General features: G+C 40.1%; 1 protein-coding gene and 1 long non-coding RNA gene across 4 annotated transcripts in view; both read right to left on the bottom strand.

Moving 5' to 3' along the window:
- The window catches only part of LOC101886052 (inactive dipeptidyl peptidase 10-like), a 32,283-nt gene extending 23,455 nt beyond the window's left edge, over positions 1-8,828 (bottom strand). Inside the window, exons 1-4 of one of the 3 annotated variants that reach the window (XR_012385758.1) lie at positions 8,196-8,828; positions 5,020-5,131; positions 3,143-3,238; positions 2,673-2,767 (exon numbers count right to left, since the gene is read on the bottom strand). Coding sequence is in view for 2 of the 3 variants with exons in the window: in XM_073913403.1 (XP_073769504.1) it covers positions 2,673-2,767; positions 3,143-3,238; positions 5,020-5,131; positions 8,196-8,255 (363 nt within the window). In the remaining variant the exon portion in view is untranslated. The remainder of the gene's footprint in view (positions 1-2,672; positions 2,768-3,142; positions 3,239-5,019; positions 5,132-8,195) is intronic. The other 2 variants (XM_073913403.1, XM_073913404.1) reach the window with 2 other exon arrangements.
- Positions 8,829-9,563: 735 nt separating this feature from the next.
- Positions 9,564-13,136, bottom strand: LOC141376254 (uncharacterized). The gene is made up of 2 exons (XR_012385760.1): positions 12,628-13,136; positions 9,564-9,666 (listed from the first exon to the last, which is right to left on the bottom strand). It is a non-coding gene; the product is annotated as an uncharacterized lncRNA (long non-coding RNA).
- Between the last annotated feature and the right edge of the window lie 1,413 nt (positions 13,137-14,549).

The raw sequence follows: 14,549 nt of genomic DNA on the forward strand, positions 1-14,549 counted from the left end.
GTTTCTATCAGGATACACACACCGGCGCCGCAAGTCGGCGGCTGTCGGCGGCGCCCGGCGACGGCTCAGGACGCAGTTCATTTTTCAGCCGCGCCACAGAGCGCCATCTGATTAGTTTCATGTTAAATATCATTCGAATGTGCGTGTCTGGTGTGCGATACTTTAACCTGTCATGTACACGCCGTGTCGCGGCGCTGAGCGGCGCTTCTGGTGTGCGACCTGCTTCTGTCAACTTGCATAAGTGCCTAACAACAGTCATTTAGACGGGGTATAAGTGTGCTGTCATTTGGACAATGGCTTTTTGATGTGCAAATAGAATTCGATGACACGCATGTGAAGGTCTACGTCCTAGATTTCAAATTGTGCTTTCTTCTGCCTTTTGAACTGCAGTATTAAAACCAGCTCATGATCATCTAATGCCTGGTCGATTAGGAGTTAACAAGACTCCAACGCGTGGCTCAATACTGTTCTGGCCAGTGTAGCAAACTACTGTTGTTCTTGTTAAGAATATCTATAGGTACACAAGCTCAACCAAACTCCTCAACCAGCTCCCTTATGACCAAGGGACATAGAGACGTGTCCATTGCCTGGAAAAGCGTCATGTGGGTGCAGAGCTGGTCATCATACACTTTACAGTGCTAGGCTCAGAAGAATTCAATTTTTAGAGGAATTTAAGATCTAGAAAAGGAGAAAATGGGGCAGGTACAAAAGTGTAGCGAGTGTGGATGAGTGAAAAACCAGAACAGAGTCCCATCACCTCTGGCCTATACTAGACTAAAGCAGTGATCGTTTAGTGATCAGTAAAGAAATTAGTGTTTCCACATTTGAGGAGAGAGAGAGAGAGAGAAAGAGAGAAAGAGAGAAAGAGAGAGAAAGAGAGAGAGAGAAGAAGAAGAGGGTCTTCACCACAGTCTCTCCATCTTGGAGGAGTTCAGCACAGACTGGGCATTGCCCATTAACATGCAGAAGTCCAAGATCATGATCTTCTGTAAAAAACCTCGTCTGGCTGATAAAAAAAGACACACTTTTAAAATCAGAGGAACAATACTTGACCACGTCACCTCTTATAGTTATTTGGGTCTGACAATCACAGCTTCTGGACACTTCAGTCAAGCTCTAAAAGACTTGACCGCTAAGGCACGCAGGGCTTTTTATTGTATTAAAAAAACCTTTTTAAGTTTAACCCACCCATTAAACTGTGGCTGAAAATATTTGACTCCATTGTAAAGCCAGTCCTTCTGTATGGCGGTGAACTCTGGGGACCCACATTTAAATTAAACTATGAATCTTGGGAAAAAACTCCAGTTGAAATCTTTCATCTGGAGTTTTGCAAAAACATCCTCGGAGTTCACAGAAGCACACCTAGCCTTGGTTGCAGAGCAGAACTCGGCAGGTTCCCTCTGCTCTCAGAAATCCAGAAGACAGCAGGGAAGTTCTGGCTCCATCTGTCAGACTCCAGCCCAGAGAGCTACCATCAGCAAGCCCTCATATATAGAAATGCACATCCGGCCAGCGACCCCATGCACTATCTGGTGGAAAAACACCAACTAAACTCACAAACCCTGTCCCAACATATAAAGACTAAAGAAATAGAAAAGATTACCCAGGAGGATTATAAACTCAATTGGCAAAATAAAGTGCAACAAATAAAAAAGTTAGCGTGCTTCAACCAGATTAAACCTGGTTATGAACTGGCCCCGTATCTGACCAACATTAAGAGCCCCGGTCAGAGAAAGCTGATGAGCCGGTACCGTCTGAGTGGACACAGTCTGAGTGTGGAGACGGGCCGACACAAGCGCAGCTGGAGGAGCCCAGAGCTCAGACTGTGTCCACACTGCTCTGCTGGAGTTGTGGAGGATGAGCTGCATTTCCTCACTCACTGCAGCAAATATCAGAGCATCAGAGAAGCTTACTTCACACAAATGTCTCTGATTCTACCACAATTCCAGCAAGCCACAAATACGGAGAAACTCCATTATATTTTGGGAGAAAATGAAAAGTGTCTCCACCTAGCAGCACAGTACGTGTCCTCATGCCACCATATGAGAGAAAAAGGCTGAACCCCCTCATCCCGTATTAAAGCTCTCTGTCCTTACCATTTATTATTATATACTTTTGTTAATCTTTTTTTTTATTAATTTGTTTATTGTGACAACATATATGTATAATATAACGATATGTATATGTGTTTGTTTATTATTACTTATATTTCTTTTATCTATATGAATGTTCTGTATTTTGTTATTGCTTTGGCAACATTGTGATTTGTTTTTCAGTCATGCCAATAAAGCTCTTTGAATTTGAATTTGAATTTGAGAGAGAGAGAGAGAGAGAGAGAGAGAGACAGAGAGAGAGAGAGAGAGAGAGTGTGTGTGTGTGTGTGTGTGTGTGTGTGTGTGTCCTGGTGAATAAGTTTAGCATTTTGACTGGTTGTGTTTGGAAAAGAAAAGCAAGTAGTTCCTGTTAGATGTGTGTTTTAGGTAGAGAATTGTGTGTAGAGTTTTGAGAAAAGTGTTTTATTCAATTAAATACTGAGTTGAAGACTGAGAAACAGCTTCTGCTGTTGGCGATCTGAGGTGTAGTGGATGTGCTTACTTTTGAAGACACAGCAGCCAACACGGTTACATATATAACCCCATATTAACATCATTTATTCATATTCCATTACTTACAAATGTGGAATTCTTCACTAAAATCTCAGCCTGACTGGACTCCATATTCAGCATCTTCACATCTCCATATCTGTCTCTGTAGACGAGTCGATGATCTGCACACACACACACACACACACCACACAAACCACACACACCACACACACACACACACACACCACATATACACACACACACACACCACACACACCACACACACCACACACACCACACACACACACACACATACCACATACAACATATACACACACACACACACACACACACACACACACACACACACACACACACCACACACACACACACACACACACACACCCACACACACACACACACACACACACACCACACACATACCACATACAACATATACACACACACACACACACACACACACACACACACACACAAAATGGTGTAGCGCCAATAATTCAGATTCAGCAGCTGATTCCCCAAGAGATCTTTCTCACCAGAAACCCACTGTGGGTCCAGATGAAGATCCAGCAGCTCCACGGACAACAGCTGATCCAGGGTCAGGCAGGAGCCAGCAGAGCTCTGGGCCTCCGCTGCGAATACACACACATATGCACAGAGAGAGAGACATGTATGCGCACACACACACGCACGCACATACATACATACATGCACACAGACAGACAAATAATGCAAAACTAACACTTGATGCGTTTTTCCTGATTTGGTCTGAGATGTTTTGTGATGATAATGACTGATGTTGTGGTGGTTATGTAGCCCACTGTGTTAGATGTGCAGTCGGACACAACGACACACATCATAAAATAAAGCTTCTGTATTTTGGCCTCTTGTCATGATGAGATCTAAAACAGGTCTAAAACAGATCTAACACAGGGATCAAGCCAAAGGAAGGCTGTAGAACTCTTATTTTTATCCACCATCTTATTTTCTCTCAGATTTGACTCCCCAGAGTATCTGACATCGTGTTCCTCACTCAGCACATGAGTTAGGGCTCCCCCTACCCTAATACATCTAAAACACAGACTGCTGTAAAACTCGTCAAGGGCAGGGAATCGCTTTCTCTGGTTAACGGCAGGGAAAGAGTGAAGCGAAATCATTTATTGATTTGAGTTTGACACACATCATAACACCAGCCGCACATGTAAAGCACAAGTAATGTCTTTCAGTTCAGCCCCATCCAGCGGCCGTCATCCTTAAACCAGTCTCCACCATTAAGCTGCTTGCTCTTCTGTCCGTTTGTTACATGTTTGCTCACACTTTCTTTTGCCGTCTGAAGTGTGTCAAATGCTTAATTTGCGGCATGATATTCACTCGATTTGTGCCACAGGATGTCTAATCACATCTTTGCATTGACTTCACATGTAAATTACGCGCACTTCACCCACATCTGCTCACTGCACAGGCTGCAACAACCCCTCTCTCTATGTGATGTCAGGATTGTGAGGGTGCAGGTGAGAGAGATACTCAAATACATCAGCGCAGCAATGACAAGGTGAGCTTTAAATACGCTTGCATATTTCCTACGCTTATTTCGTAAAGTGCATTGTATGTTTGCCATAACAGGTTAAAGGGATATTCATTCATTCATTCATTTTCTTTTCAGCTTAGTCCCTTTATTAATCAGGGGTCACCACAGTGGAAAGAACCGCCAATTTATCCAACATATGTTTTACACAGCGAATGCCCTTCCAGCTGCAACCCATCACTGGGAAACATCCATACACGCTCATTCACACTCATACACTGCGGCCAGTTTAGTTGATCAGTTCCCCTATAGTGCATGTGTTTGGACTGTGGGGGAAACCGGTGCACCTGGAGGAAACCCACGTGAACGCAACGAGAACATGCAAACTCCACACAGAAACGCCAACTGACCCAGCCGAGACTCAAACCAGAGACCTTCTTGCTATGAGTTGACAGCACTACCTACTGCGCATTGCCCATAAAGGGATAGTTCACCCTAAACTTTAGGTGTTTTAATTTCATTTCAAACTATGGAGATCCTTTATTTTAATTTACACTTATTAACTACTGGCTTCATTTAAAACATCTGACGCCACACATAAGCTAAAAACACATAATATACAGTACATAGCCTAATAGCTGAGGTTAGGTATAATCCTAACACAATTATTAATACAGTACAGCACACATAAATTCATATGTAGTTACGAAGATTAACTAGTATTATTGATAGAGCTTCTCTGAATAAGTGTGTGTGTGTGTGTGTGTGTGTGTGTGTGTGTGTGTGTGAATGCAGTAACTGAGAGCTCTCTAATCTGAAACATGTACCTCAGCTCTGTCTGACTGAACATTTATTAAGAGACACACTCACGCATGCACACACACACACCTTTAGACAGCAGGAAGATGGACAGAACGATCAGTGACAGCATAAAGGAGATGACCAGAAGTGAGATTCCCACACCCTTCCAGTTCATCTCGCTGGAAACACTCCCCACATCCTGCAGACACACAGACGTCACAGTTAATCATCAAGCTTCATCTGTAACTCATGCTCAAATGGCTTGTTTTCTCTGACTGGTACAGTACAGTTCGGGTCGGTACGGGTCACCTTTATCAGGCTTGCGTTTCCACTACCAAGCGTACCCTTTTGGTGGGCGTGATGTATGACAGAAAGTTGAAGTCGACGTCATGCTCACTCGAATAAATGTCTACGGTAAAGCTGTACGGGTCGCTCACACATCATATGAGCAGCACTTCTCACAACACAGATGCTTTACACACATAAACACTTCTGTATAAATGTTCATTACTACCTTTTCCATGAACAGGATTTGATTATAACTGCAGAACAATGACAGTGGAAAATAGCCTACTGTAACGTCTGCAATTATATAAACTGAATAAATAAATGAACACATACAGCCCCTTACAGTCCCCTATATCATACCAACCACAGAAGAACTACACACAGCAGACATTTCAGCCTTATTTAGGCTCAGAACACAAAGTATAGCCCAGTCAGTGAAAACCTCTCATCTGTGTGTGTGATCTTCAGCAGCACATGTAGCCTCTGTTAGAGAGTCACTCCGTCATTCTCAGTTCATATTAGTCTAAAAGGTGATGATAAACATTTAAACAAGGCAGTTTGTTCACGTTTGCTGAAGAAGTAATGTCCTCCTTTTTCCAGCTTCTCCTTTGTTTTTCCGCGCTTCACTCTCGCGTTTGTCAGTGTCTGACAGGATCGGGTTTCAAAAGCACGTCAATAATCAAGCGCACGTTATTATCATCAGCTCAAGAAGTTTGTTATTTCAGATACAGATGCACGGCTCGCGCAAGCAAGATCGCGAAACCGCTCTCGCTTCAGACCGGCTCGTAAAAAACTTTGGGGCACAGGGTAAACTGCTCTGCTTCTTGGCATTGTGGCTGCTCATCAAGATGACAACAAGGTTTATTTAAGCCTGGATCGACCATGGCTCGTTATTATATGTAGCTGTGTGTCTAGCTCCGGCTTTTGGTACCCTTTCTCGTGTTTGGTACCTTTTTGAAAGGGTGCCGATAAAATGGTACAGTATGGTTCAGCCATAAAAGCATACTGAACCACTCAATGGAAATGGGCCAAAACTCAGCTCCTGGAGGGCCGCAGCTCTGCAGAGTTTAGCTCCAAACACCTCCAGCTCACACCTGCTCTAGAAACTCGAACACCTTGAGGAGCAGAACGGCAGAGCTGCGGCCCTCCAGGATCCAGTCTGATGGAAAACAGAGTGACCTGTAATGATGGACAGAAGAAAGGCAAAACTGTGTTAACAAGACATTTTAATAAGACAACATCAGCAAGAATATGGTGTGATGTTAACGGCTTATACAGAAGAGAATAACTGATCATGTTGTCTAATTTAACATGTCATTAGTTGGCATCTTTGGTCATTGAGTTGAAAATAGTTTGTGCTGTTGCTTTAATAGCATCCTCCTTCAGTCAATCGCGTCTCTGGTGTTTTCATGCGCTTTTAGTCACTGAAGCGTGTGGTGTGAGCCAGTCTGAAAGGTTTCAGTGTAGTTTAATTCAGTTTAGTGCAGTTTAATGCAGTGTTTTAGCGCAGTGCAGTTCAGGTTATTGTGGTGTTTTCAGCTGTGATCTGTGAGAGACGCTGTTCTGTTCCTGCAGTCTTCAGGATTTCTGTGTTTGTTGAATAACAATGCAAAGTTGTGACATTGAACTGTTAAGAACGGACCACCAGCAGTTATTTAGACGGGTTTTATGCAGTGAGCTTGTTTTGCGCTGTCTGCAGTTTAAGAAGTGAAGTAAAAGAGTCTTGACTAGACTAAATCTGATTGTCTTTGTGCTATTTTTAATTAATCTCTGAACATTATTTTGTCCTGACATGACCACCGTTACCGCACCGCTTTCTCTCCGTTTGGACTGAGTCTGAATTGATGCCTGTCATAAACCCACAGATGTAATGCGATGAGAAGTCGCTGCTCTGCAGAAGTCAGGCAAATATATTAGTCAATTGAGAACATGTGTAGACTCTGGTTTGATTACTGCTGTCATTTATTTAGTTTTAGTTCAAGTAAAACTCTGTACTGAGATCTGTCTTTTGCATGACACAGGCTTTACAGTATGATGTCCGTCAGCAGATTCAGCACAATATGAATAAATCTGTTTGTTTAATTCTCTTTGTGGTTGTTTCAGGCTCCATCTGCATCACTGCAGGATTATCATGCTGTTACCGACCAGTAAGAGATTACAGTTCCTGAGTTTACATTTAATCTCAAGCATCTCAGACGTGATACAGACAGATCAACTTTTAATTCCGTGGTAAAAAGTCAGAACAGCATCAGGACGATTTAATGTAAATGACATGCTTTATAAACATGATCTGTATGATCGGCTCGCCTCTTCAACATGCAGATGAGGAAGAATTAAACTCTCCAGTGAAACACACACTCTCTCACAGCACCACACACACACACACACACACACACACACACACACACACACACACACACACACACACACACACACACACACACACACACACACACACACGTATAGCACATAGGCAGCGCTGCTGTTCCTCGATGCTCTACATTTAGATGCACTCAGTAAGTTTGCGTCTCATGAATGATTGAATGAAAGTCCTCTGCGTCTCCCTCGAGATCTGCCTGACCTTCATCCACATCAATCTTTAATCCATTGCGTGCTTTAACAGAACATCAGATCCTTTATTTTGATCATGAAACTGATCAGTGACTGACCCTACAGCTCGGGAAACCGAGCTCAATTGTTTGTCAAGTATTAAGCTCTTATGAGTGAGAGAACGCGTCACACGGAATCTCCATTTTGTAAAGTGACAACAGAGTAAATCTATCTGTCAACAACAGCGCTCATTTACACAGCGCACGAGCGGTTTCTATAACTTTGAGTTTCATCCATTCAACTTTGAGTTTCATTCATAATAAAGTTCCACACACACACACACACACACACACACACACACACACACACACACACACACACACACACACACACAGTTCTGTTCTCTCGCAGATGAAGTTTCTCACCTTGACGTCGATGGACGAGCGCCTGTGGCAGTGGTTGGACACTCCTGCGGTCTGGTTCATCTCTGCGTCTGTAGTGGAATGAGGCTGAAGCCGAGAGCAGCAGCAGATCCAGCTGTATGTCTGTGACGCAGCAGATGCAGAACATCTGTGTGTGGAATCAGCATCAGCGCCCGTCAGTGTCCGTCTGCTGGATTACTGAGCGCACTGAGCGATTTACACAAGTAGGACACGCGCCAGCAAACAATCACCGCACACCCAAAATAACCACAAACTATGATGAGCGTTGAGTAAAGCAGAGCAGAGAATAAAGTCTGTTGTGTTTCAGTCTTAGATCCTCTCTCCTTCATCGTTCTTTTCTCTCCTTTATCTTCATCTTCTCTCATAGTCCCTCTTCATGCCCGTCTCATTTCTGTCCTCAGTTTAGCAGAGTTTAATGTAGCTGAATGTGAAATCATATCTTATACAAAATAATGTGAGAATTTCTTAATGAAAGCAAGATTAGCTCTTTCTGAGGAAATATAAATCTGTTTCAGAGTCTGTCAGTGTTTTCTGTCTCTTCTTTACGTCGACCACAGTGAAGGAGAATCAGCAGTTAACCCTGAGCTTCATGTCAGGGATATTCTGCTGGAGTGTGCTGTCAGCCGGCGAGCGTGAAGATAAGTGGTGTCACACCGCCCCATAGCATTTGCTTAAAATAATTAACTGCTGCCATACATTCTCCATAAACAACCATGGGACTACGTTTTCAGAATGAGCTTGGGTTGGAATATTACCCAGCATTGTTGCATTACTGTTTGTGATGGGTAGTTTTCTTTAAGTTCCCATAATGTTCTCTTTGATGGTAGGAAGCATTCTCTAAATACGTTCTAAATACATTGCAAAGTAGCATGGCTACAACATTATACTCTAACATTATTAAAACTTTTCATCATATTGCTTTATTTCACTTCCCAGAACATTCTCTTAAAGACAGGTAATGTTCTCTAAAACGTTGTAAGCACATTTGCTGGTAACGCTGTCAGAACATTATTAGGGCTAGGGTTAGTTTAGTCACAGAATGTTCTTTTAAAGGAGGTAAACATTCTCTAAAACATCCTAAACCTGTTTAGTGGCAACATTGTTGAAACATTCTACTTTAACATAATTATAACATTTAAACACTTTGAAGGTGTGGGGGACGTTATTTTGGCAACCTTCACAGAACTTTAGGGATGTTCTCAGGATGTTTAGGGGACCACTATTATAGGATCCCTCTAGGCCTCTATACACTACATTCCCACAACATTTTCAAAATCTTCAAGGAACCGACTTAGATTGGTATTTTTTGTCCTGAATGTTAGAGACAGAGAGAGCTCAATCAACAAAATGTTATTAAAATTGGCTTTATTGGCAGAAAACAAAGCATTCGTTAAACAATTCAATGTTTAATATGCTGTGTCTGTGTGTTTGTGCGTGTCTCAATCACTTTCTGCTGCCTGAAAAAAAGCATAAATAACAATATTTACAAATAGGTTTACTTTGTATTCATTTATTTTTTTTACTTTCAGTTGTATACAGAGTCTTAAACAGTATTTAAAAATTTATACATTTAAAAAATGTAATCTATATCAATCCCCTTATCTACATCCCACTTGTTTTTTAAAGAACTGCCACTAAAATATCTTTTGATTATCACTGTCTGGCAAATTTACTGACATATTAAGATGTTCAGCAGCTCTAGAACATTTGGGCTCCTTTTAAGCTGCTGTTGGAAAAACAAGAGAATAAGACCAAATATGACTGAATACGAGTTGTGTGTCATGCCTGTACAAAATAAAGTATTTAAATTTTAGGGCTTAAGAATGAATAAGGGTGTAAGGTATCGGTCAACAGTCTAAATATAAATCTTTTTTTATGTGAAGCTTAAAATGTAATTCATGGCTGTAATGTAAAGCTGGTTTTTCAGCATCATTACTCAAATCTTCAGAGGTCTAGGGGTCTATTTTAATGATCTAGGCGCAAAGTCTAAAGCTCAAGGCACAAAAGCTTTAAGGCTGTGTTTGAATCCACTTTTGCTATTTTAAAGATAAAAATACGCTCTTCGCCATGGCACATGGTCTAACAGGGTTGTGCTTATTCCCTTAATGAGTTTGGGTGTGTTTTGCAAATAAACCTATCAGAGTCTCATCTCCTATTGCCTTTAAGAGTTAGTTATCGCTCCATGGCGCATTTGCTATTCACATATCAACTTTGCTAGGATAAAGAACGAGACTCCTCCAATCAGCCTTTATTTTCTGTCTTTCATAGATAAGGAAACGGTGTTATGCACTTAACTGGACCCATCCGTAAGCCTATACAATTATTTTCATTGGCTAAGCGCAAAAAATTGTCAAAACTATTTCTAAATTCAATTCTAATTTCCAGCAAACGAATAAATGAGCAATAATATAGAAATGTGGTCAGAAAACTGAGTTGTATCCAAACACACGTCCTGTTCTTATGTCCCATTAAGTCCAAAAACCCACAAGTGGACTAATCTAAACTTGTTTGTAATAAATATAAATAATCCATATAATAAATAGTATTAATAATAATAATAATAACAATAATAATATTATCAATAATAACAACAACAACAACAACATGATACAAAAGCAAGTTGTCATAAATAAACTGAAAAAAGCTCAGGCATGGAAGCAGTGGTGTTTATATTGATGTAGAAAATAATAATTTTTGTGATATTTTAATCCTTTGTTTTTATTTGTAAAGATTTTTGTGTATTGCTGTACATCCTGTTTGTATTAAGCAATGAGTCTGTTTTTAAAAACCCTCCAGAATGAAGCAGTTACACACTACACTTCTGTACGATGAACATCGAAGACACGTTTTACGCATTTGCTGTTGAATTGAGACCACGAGCGCTGGCTATGAGAATTAGCCAAAAAAGAAACAGATATATTTAACACAAGAATAATTTACTGACACACAAGACTGACTTCACTAACTGTATAAAATACTAACATTTTTTTGAATATTTTTTAGTTAGTGAAACATTTTTTGAATATTCCTTGGATATTACATTGAAAAGTTTTCTTTTAAACATTAACACAACATGAAGGGAATGTTAGCCAAAGTTGAGAGAACGTTCCCTTCCAGCTGGGAAGTGTGTACAATTATCAGGAAAATGATTGATCTTGAATAAATGACTGCTTAATTTTGCAAGCAAGCACTCTGGAACACTGCTTCTTATATGTTAAGTATGATGTCAGAATTTTTAAATATGTTCTTACAGTATTTTTCGGTTCAATGGAGTAAAGCTTCACTTTTTCTGAAATGTTTACACAGATGTCCTCAAACTGATAAATAAATGTGTAACATGTATCCGTGTTTGTTTTTATTTTTAGTGTCTTCTCAGATCCCTCAAACATGAAGATTCTGTCATCATTTACGCATTCTTGTGGGTTTTAATCCTGTATATATATGTATACACACACACAAAGGGAAATATTTGATAGTTTTTTTCCTGTGTTAAAAACAGAATTCTATTCAACAGAATTGGAACAACCTGAAGGTGAGTAAATCATGACAGAATTTTCATTTTTGGGTGACCTAAATTTGCTTTGAAATTCCACAGCACCCCGCTGTTAAATGACAGTAATAAAATGTAACTTTGCAGTTAAATCAAGTATTTCAGCTGCAACCTACTGCTAAATCACACTATATGTATTGTAACTTAACAGTAAATTATAGTTATTTCTTCAAGATAATACTGTGTAAAGTTACACTATATGGCTGTAATTTCACTATAACCTAATGTAACAACTGTGAACTACCTCGCAATAATTTACTGTGAAAGTAATGCAATCATTACCCAGTAATTTACTGTGAACTTAAGGTCATTTTTTTTTTCACTGTGTACCGGTGGTTGTCGTGTGTATGGCAGAATGTTAGACACACTCAGTCATTCTTCCAGACTATATGCAATCAAAACTCCAGCTTTTTGGGTCTTGTACATAATGAAGGGGTAGTTTTAATTGCTATGAAAATACTACAAGTAATAGGCATGATTATTATTCTGTCCCAACCAACTGTATTGTCCCAATAGCATAAGAACAGCAGAAAGTGGTCTGGATAACTTAAGCGATGTTACGGGCGATTGTTCTTCTCAACATTTTTTTTAAACCACAACAAACGGGAAAAGTTTGTACGTATTCACATAAAAAAACATCTTTAAGTTGTCTGTAGATTATACTTCTCCATAGACTATATGTAGAATGCAACACATTTGTTTTTGACACAGATGTTGTTTGCTAATATGCATATGCTAATCGGATCTTTAGCAAACTTACTCAAATAACACTTCATGCATTCTCTTTAACCACCAAAACTGCAGACGGGGCTCTATACCTTTCTGCAAACGAAACCAAATGGATCAATGAACAAATAACATGACTTGCCTTGTAAATATCACATCAGTCTGTGAGGAAATCATCAGGCTCAGTTGGGCAAGACCATTTCTCCTCTGAGTAACCTTCTTGTGTGGAGCTGAAGTCTAGGCACTGGAGACACTGGACGTCCATCAAGGAGATGCTGCAGGTTGGAGAGGTCACTGGCTGATGGACAGGCTGTCCCTTCAGGATCAATGCAAAGATTCGTCTCTCACTGGAGTCTTATAGGAATCAGTCTCATGTTTTCCACTCCTTCATGACCACCACAGCAGCTGCTCAGGATACGGCCTGGTCCAGGTGTATGGAAACCTCTGGGAAAATAACAGATTAACATGAGCATAAAAGCTATTTACATTATAATGTCTTTCAGGAAGTGTTCTCAATGTAAGGGACGATAACTGAGGGCAAGTTTAAAGAAGTCAAGTAAAGCTTTATTTACAGTAAACTGAACAAACTAAACATGAACAGAAATAAATGCACAACATGACAAAAACCATGAGAATCAAAGCCAGACAAGGAACAAACAAACAAGGGTGTGTGTTTATATCAAACATAAGGATCACATGACATAACACATGACAAGGTAACCAATCAATTACAGGAGACAAGACAGAACCAACCAATGAGAACTTGACACATATACACACTAGGAAGCACTTGACAAGACACATGACCCGGATAACCAATAGGAACACGACACACACACACTAGGGAGCATGAGGCAGAGAGCAGAGCAGGAAAACAGGAAGACAGAACCAAATACAAAATACAAGTCCTGACACCATACACTTCCCAAATCGTGAATTTAGGCCTGTTAAACAGTCATCGATTGCTAAAGCATCAGTGGTTTCATTAATGTATTAATCATTTCTCACACAGAGATCACTAGAAATTGAATGAGAACACAAGCAGATGAGAGTGGCTTTACTGTCATAGTTAAGCTTAACGGTTTTATTTTTAAATATTTTTCTTTTGGCTTTTCATGCTACCGATCTAGTGTGATCAACACAATTAATCATAGCAGCCAAAATAAACCTTGTGTTAAAATAAGCAGCTGAAGAGCCCGACTAAAGCAGACACTGACCTTCATCATGGTGACTTCAAATGAACAACAGCACCTCCATGAAGAGCTCTTGTCCACATGACAGAAATAAAGTCAGAGCTCAGTCATGAGTGAAGCTCCTGATGTTGGTGGAGCTGTTTCATGATCTCTGCTGAGATCTTCAGAAAGAACATTTTATTGTCTAATTATTTTTATCAATTATTATTTTTATTTAGAGTTTTGTTTTCAGTTGAAATACTGTAAAACCTTTTGTGTCACCATTGTGCAGGATAGTAGAGCCCGTGTTCAAGTCCAAGATGAACCGAGAGTGTTATGTTGTTGTTATGTTGCATTGTCTTTTATATAAAGGTAACTGTGTAGTTGCCAATGGGGTGAAAATTAGTGGTGGGCAAAGCGAGGCTTCGTGAAACACTGAAACAGTCGAAGCAAATGTATCGAAGCGTCGAAATGTTTCGAAACCCACTCTACAGTGACATCTAGTGGTCATTTTTTATGTATTGCACTGAAACGGCTTCAGCAAAGAACAGTTGAACAAATTGAGGGATTAAGCCCCACTTTGTGTGCTTGATGCTTCAAGTAACATAGTACAGTGGTTAGGGTGTTAGTCTTCCATGCGGGGATAGTAGGTTTCGAAGCTAGGCTGTCACAGTTGTTTTGAAATGCTTTAATACCAGTTGGTAATGCTTTGCTCTTGTATCGTTTTGTTTCAACATTGGTCTGATATCCGAATAAACAATTTGTGAATAAATATGTCTTGTTTTTGTCTTAAAACAGGGTTGTTGCTAGAAGTTACGGTGGCCTGAAGTTATCAAGAATTATTTATATTATTCATTAAATTTCCCATTTATTGTATTTTATTAATGT

Source organism: Danio rerio, chromosome 9 (genome assembly GCF_049306965.1).
Source record: "Danio rerio strain Tuebingen ecotype United States chromosome 9, GRCz12tu, whole genome shotgun sequence".
Lineage (NCBI taxonomy): Eukaryota > Metazoa > Chordata > Actinopteri > Cypriniformes > Danionidae > Danio > Danio rerio.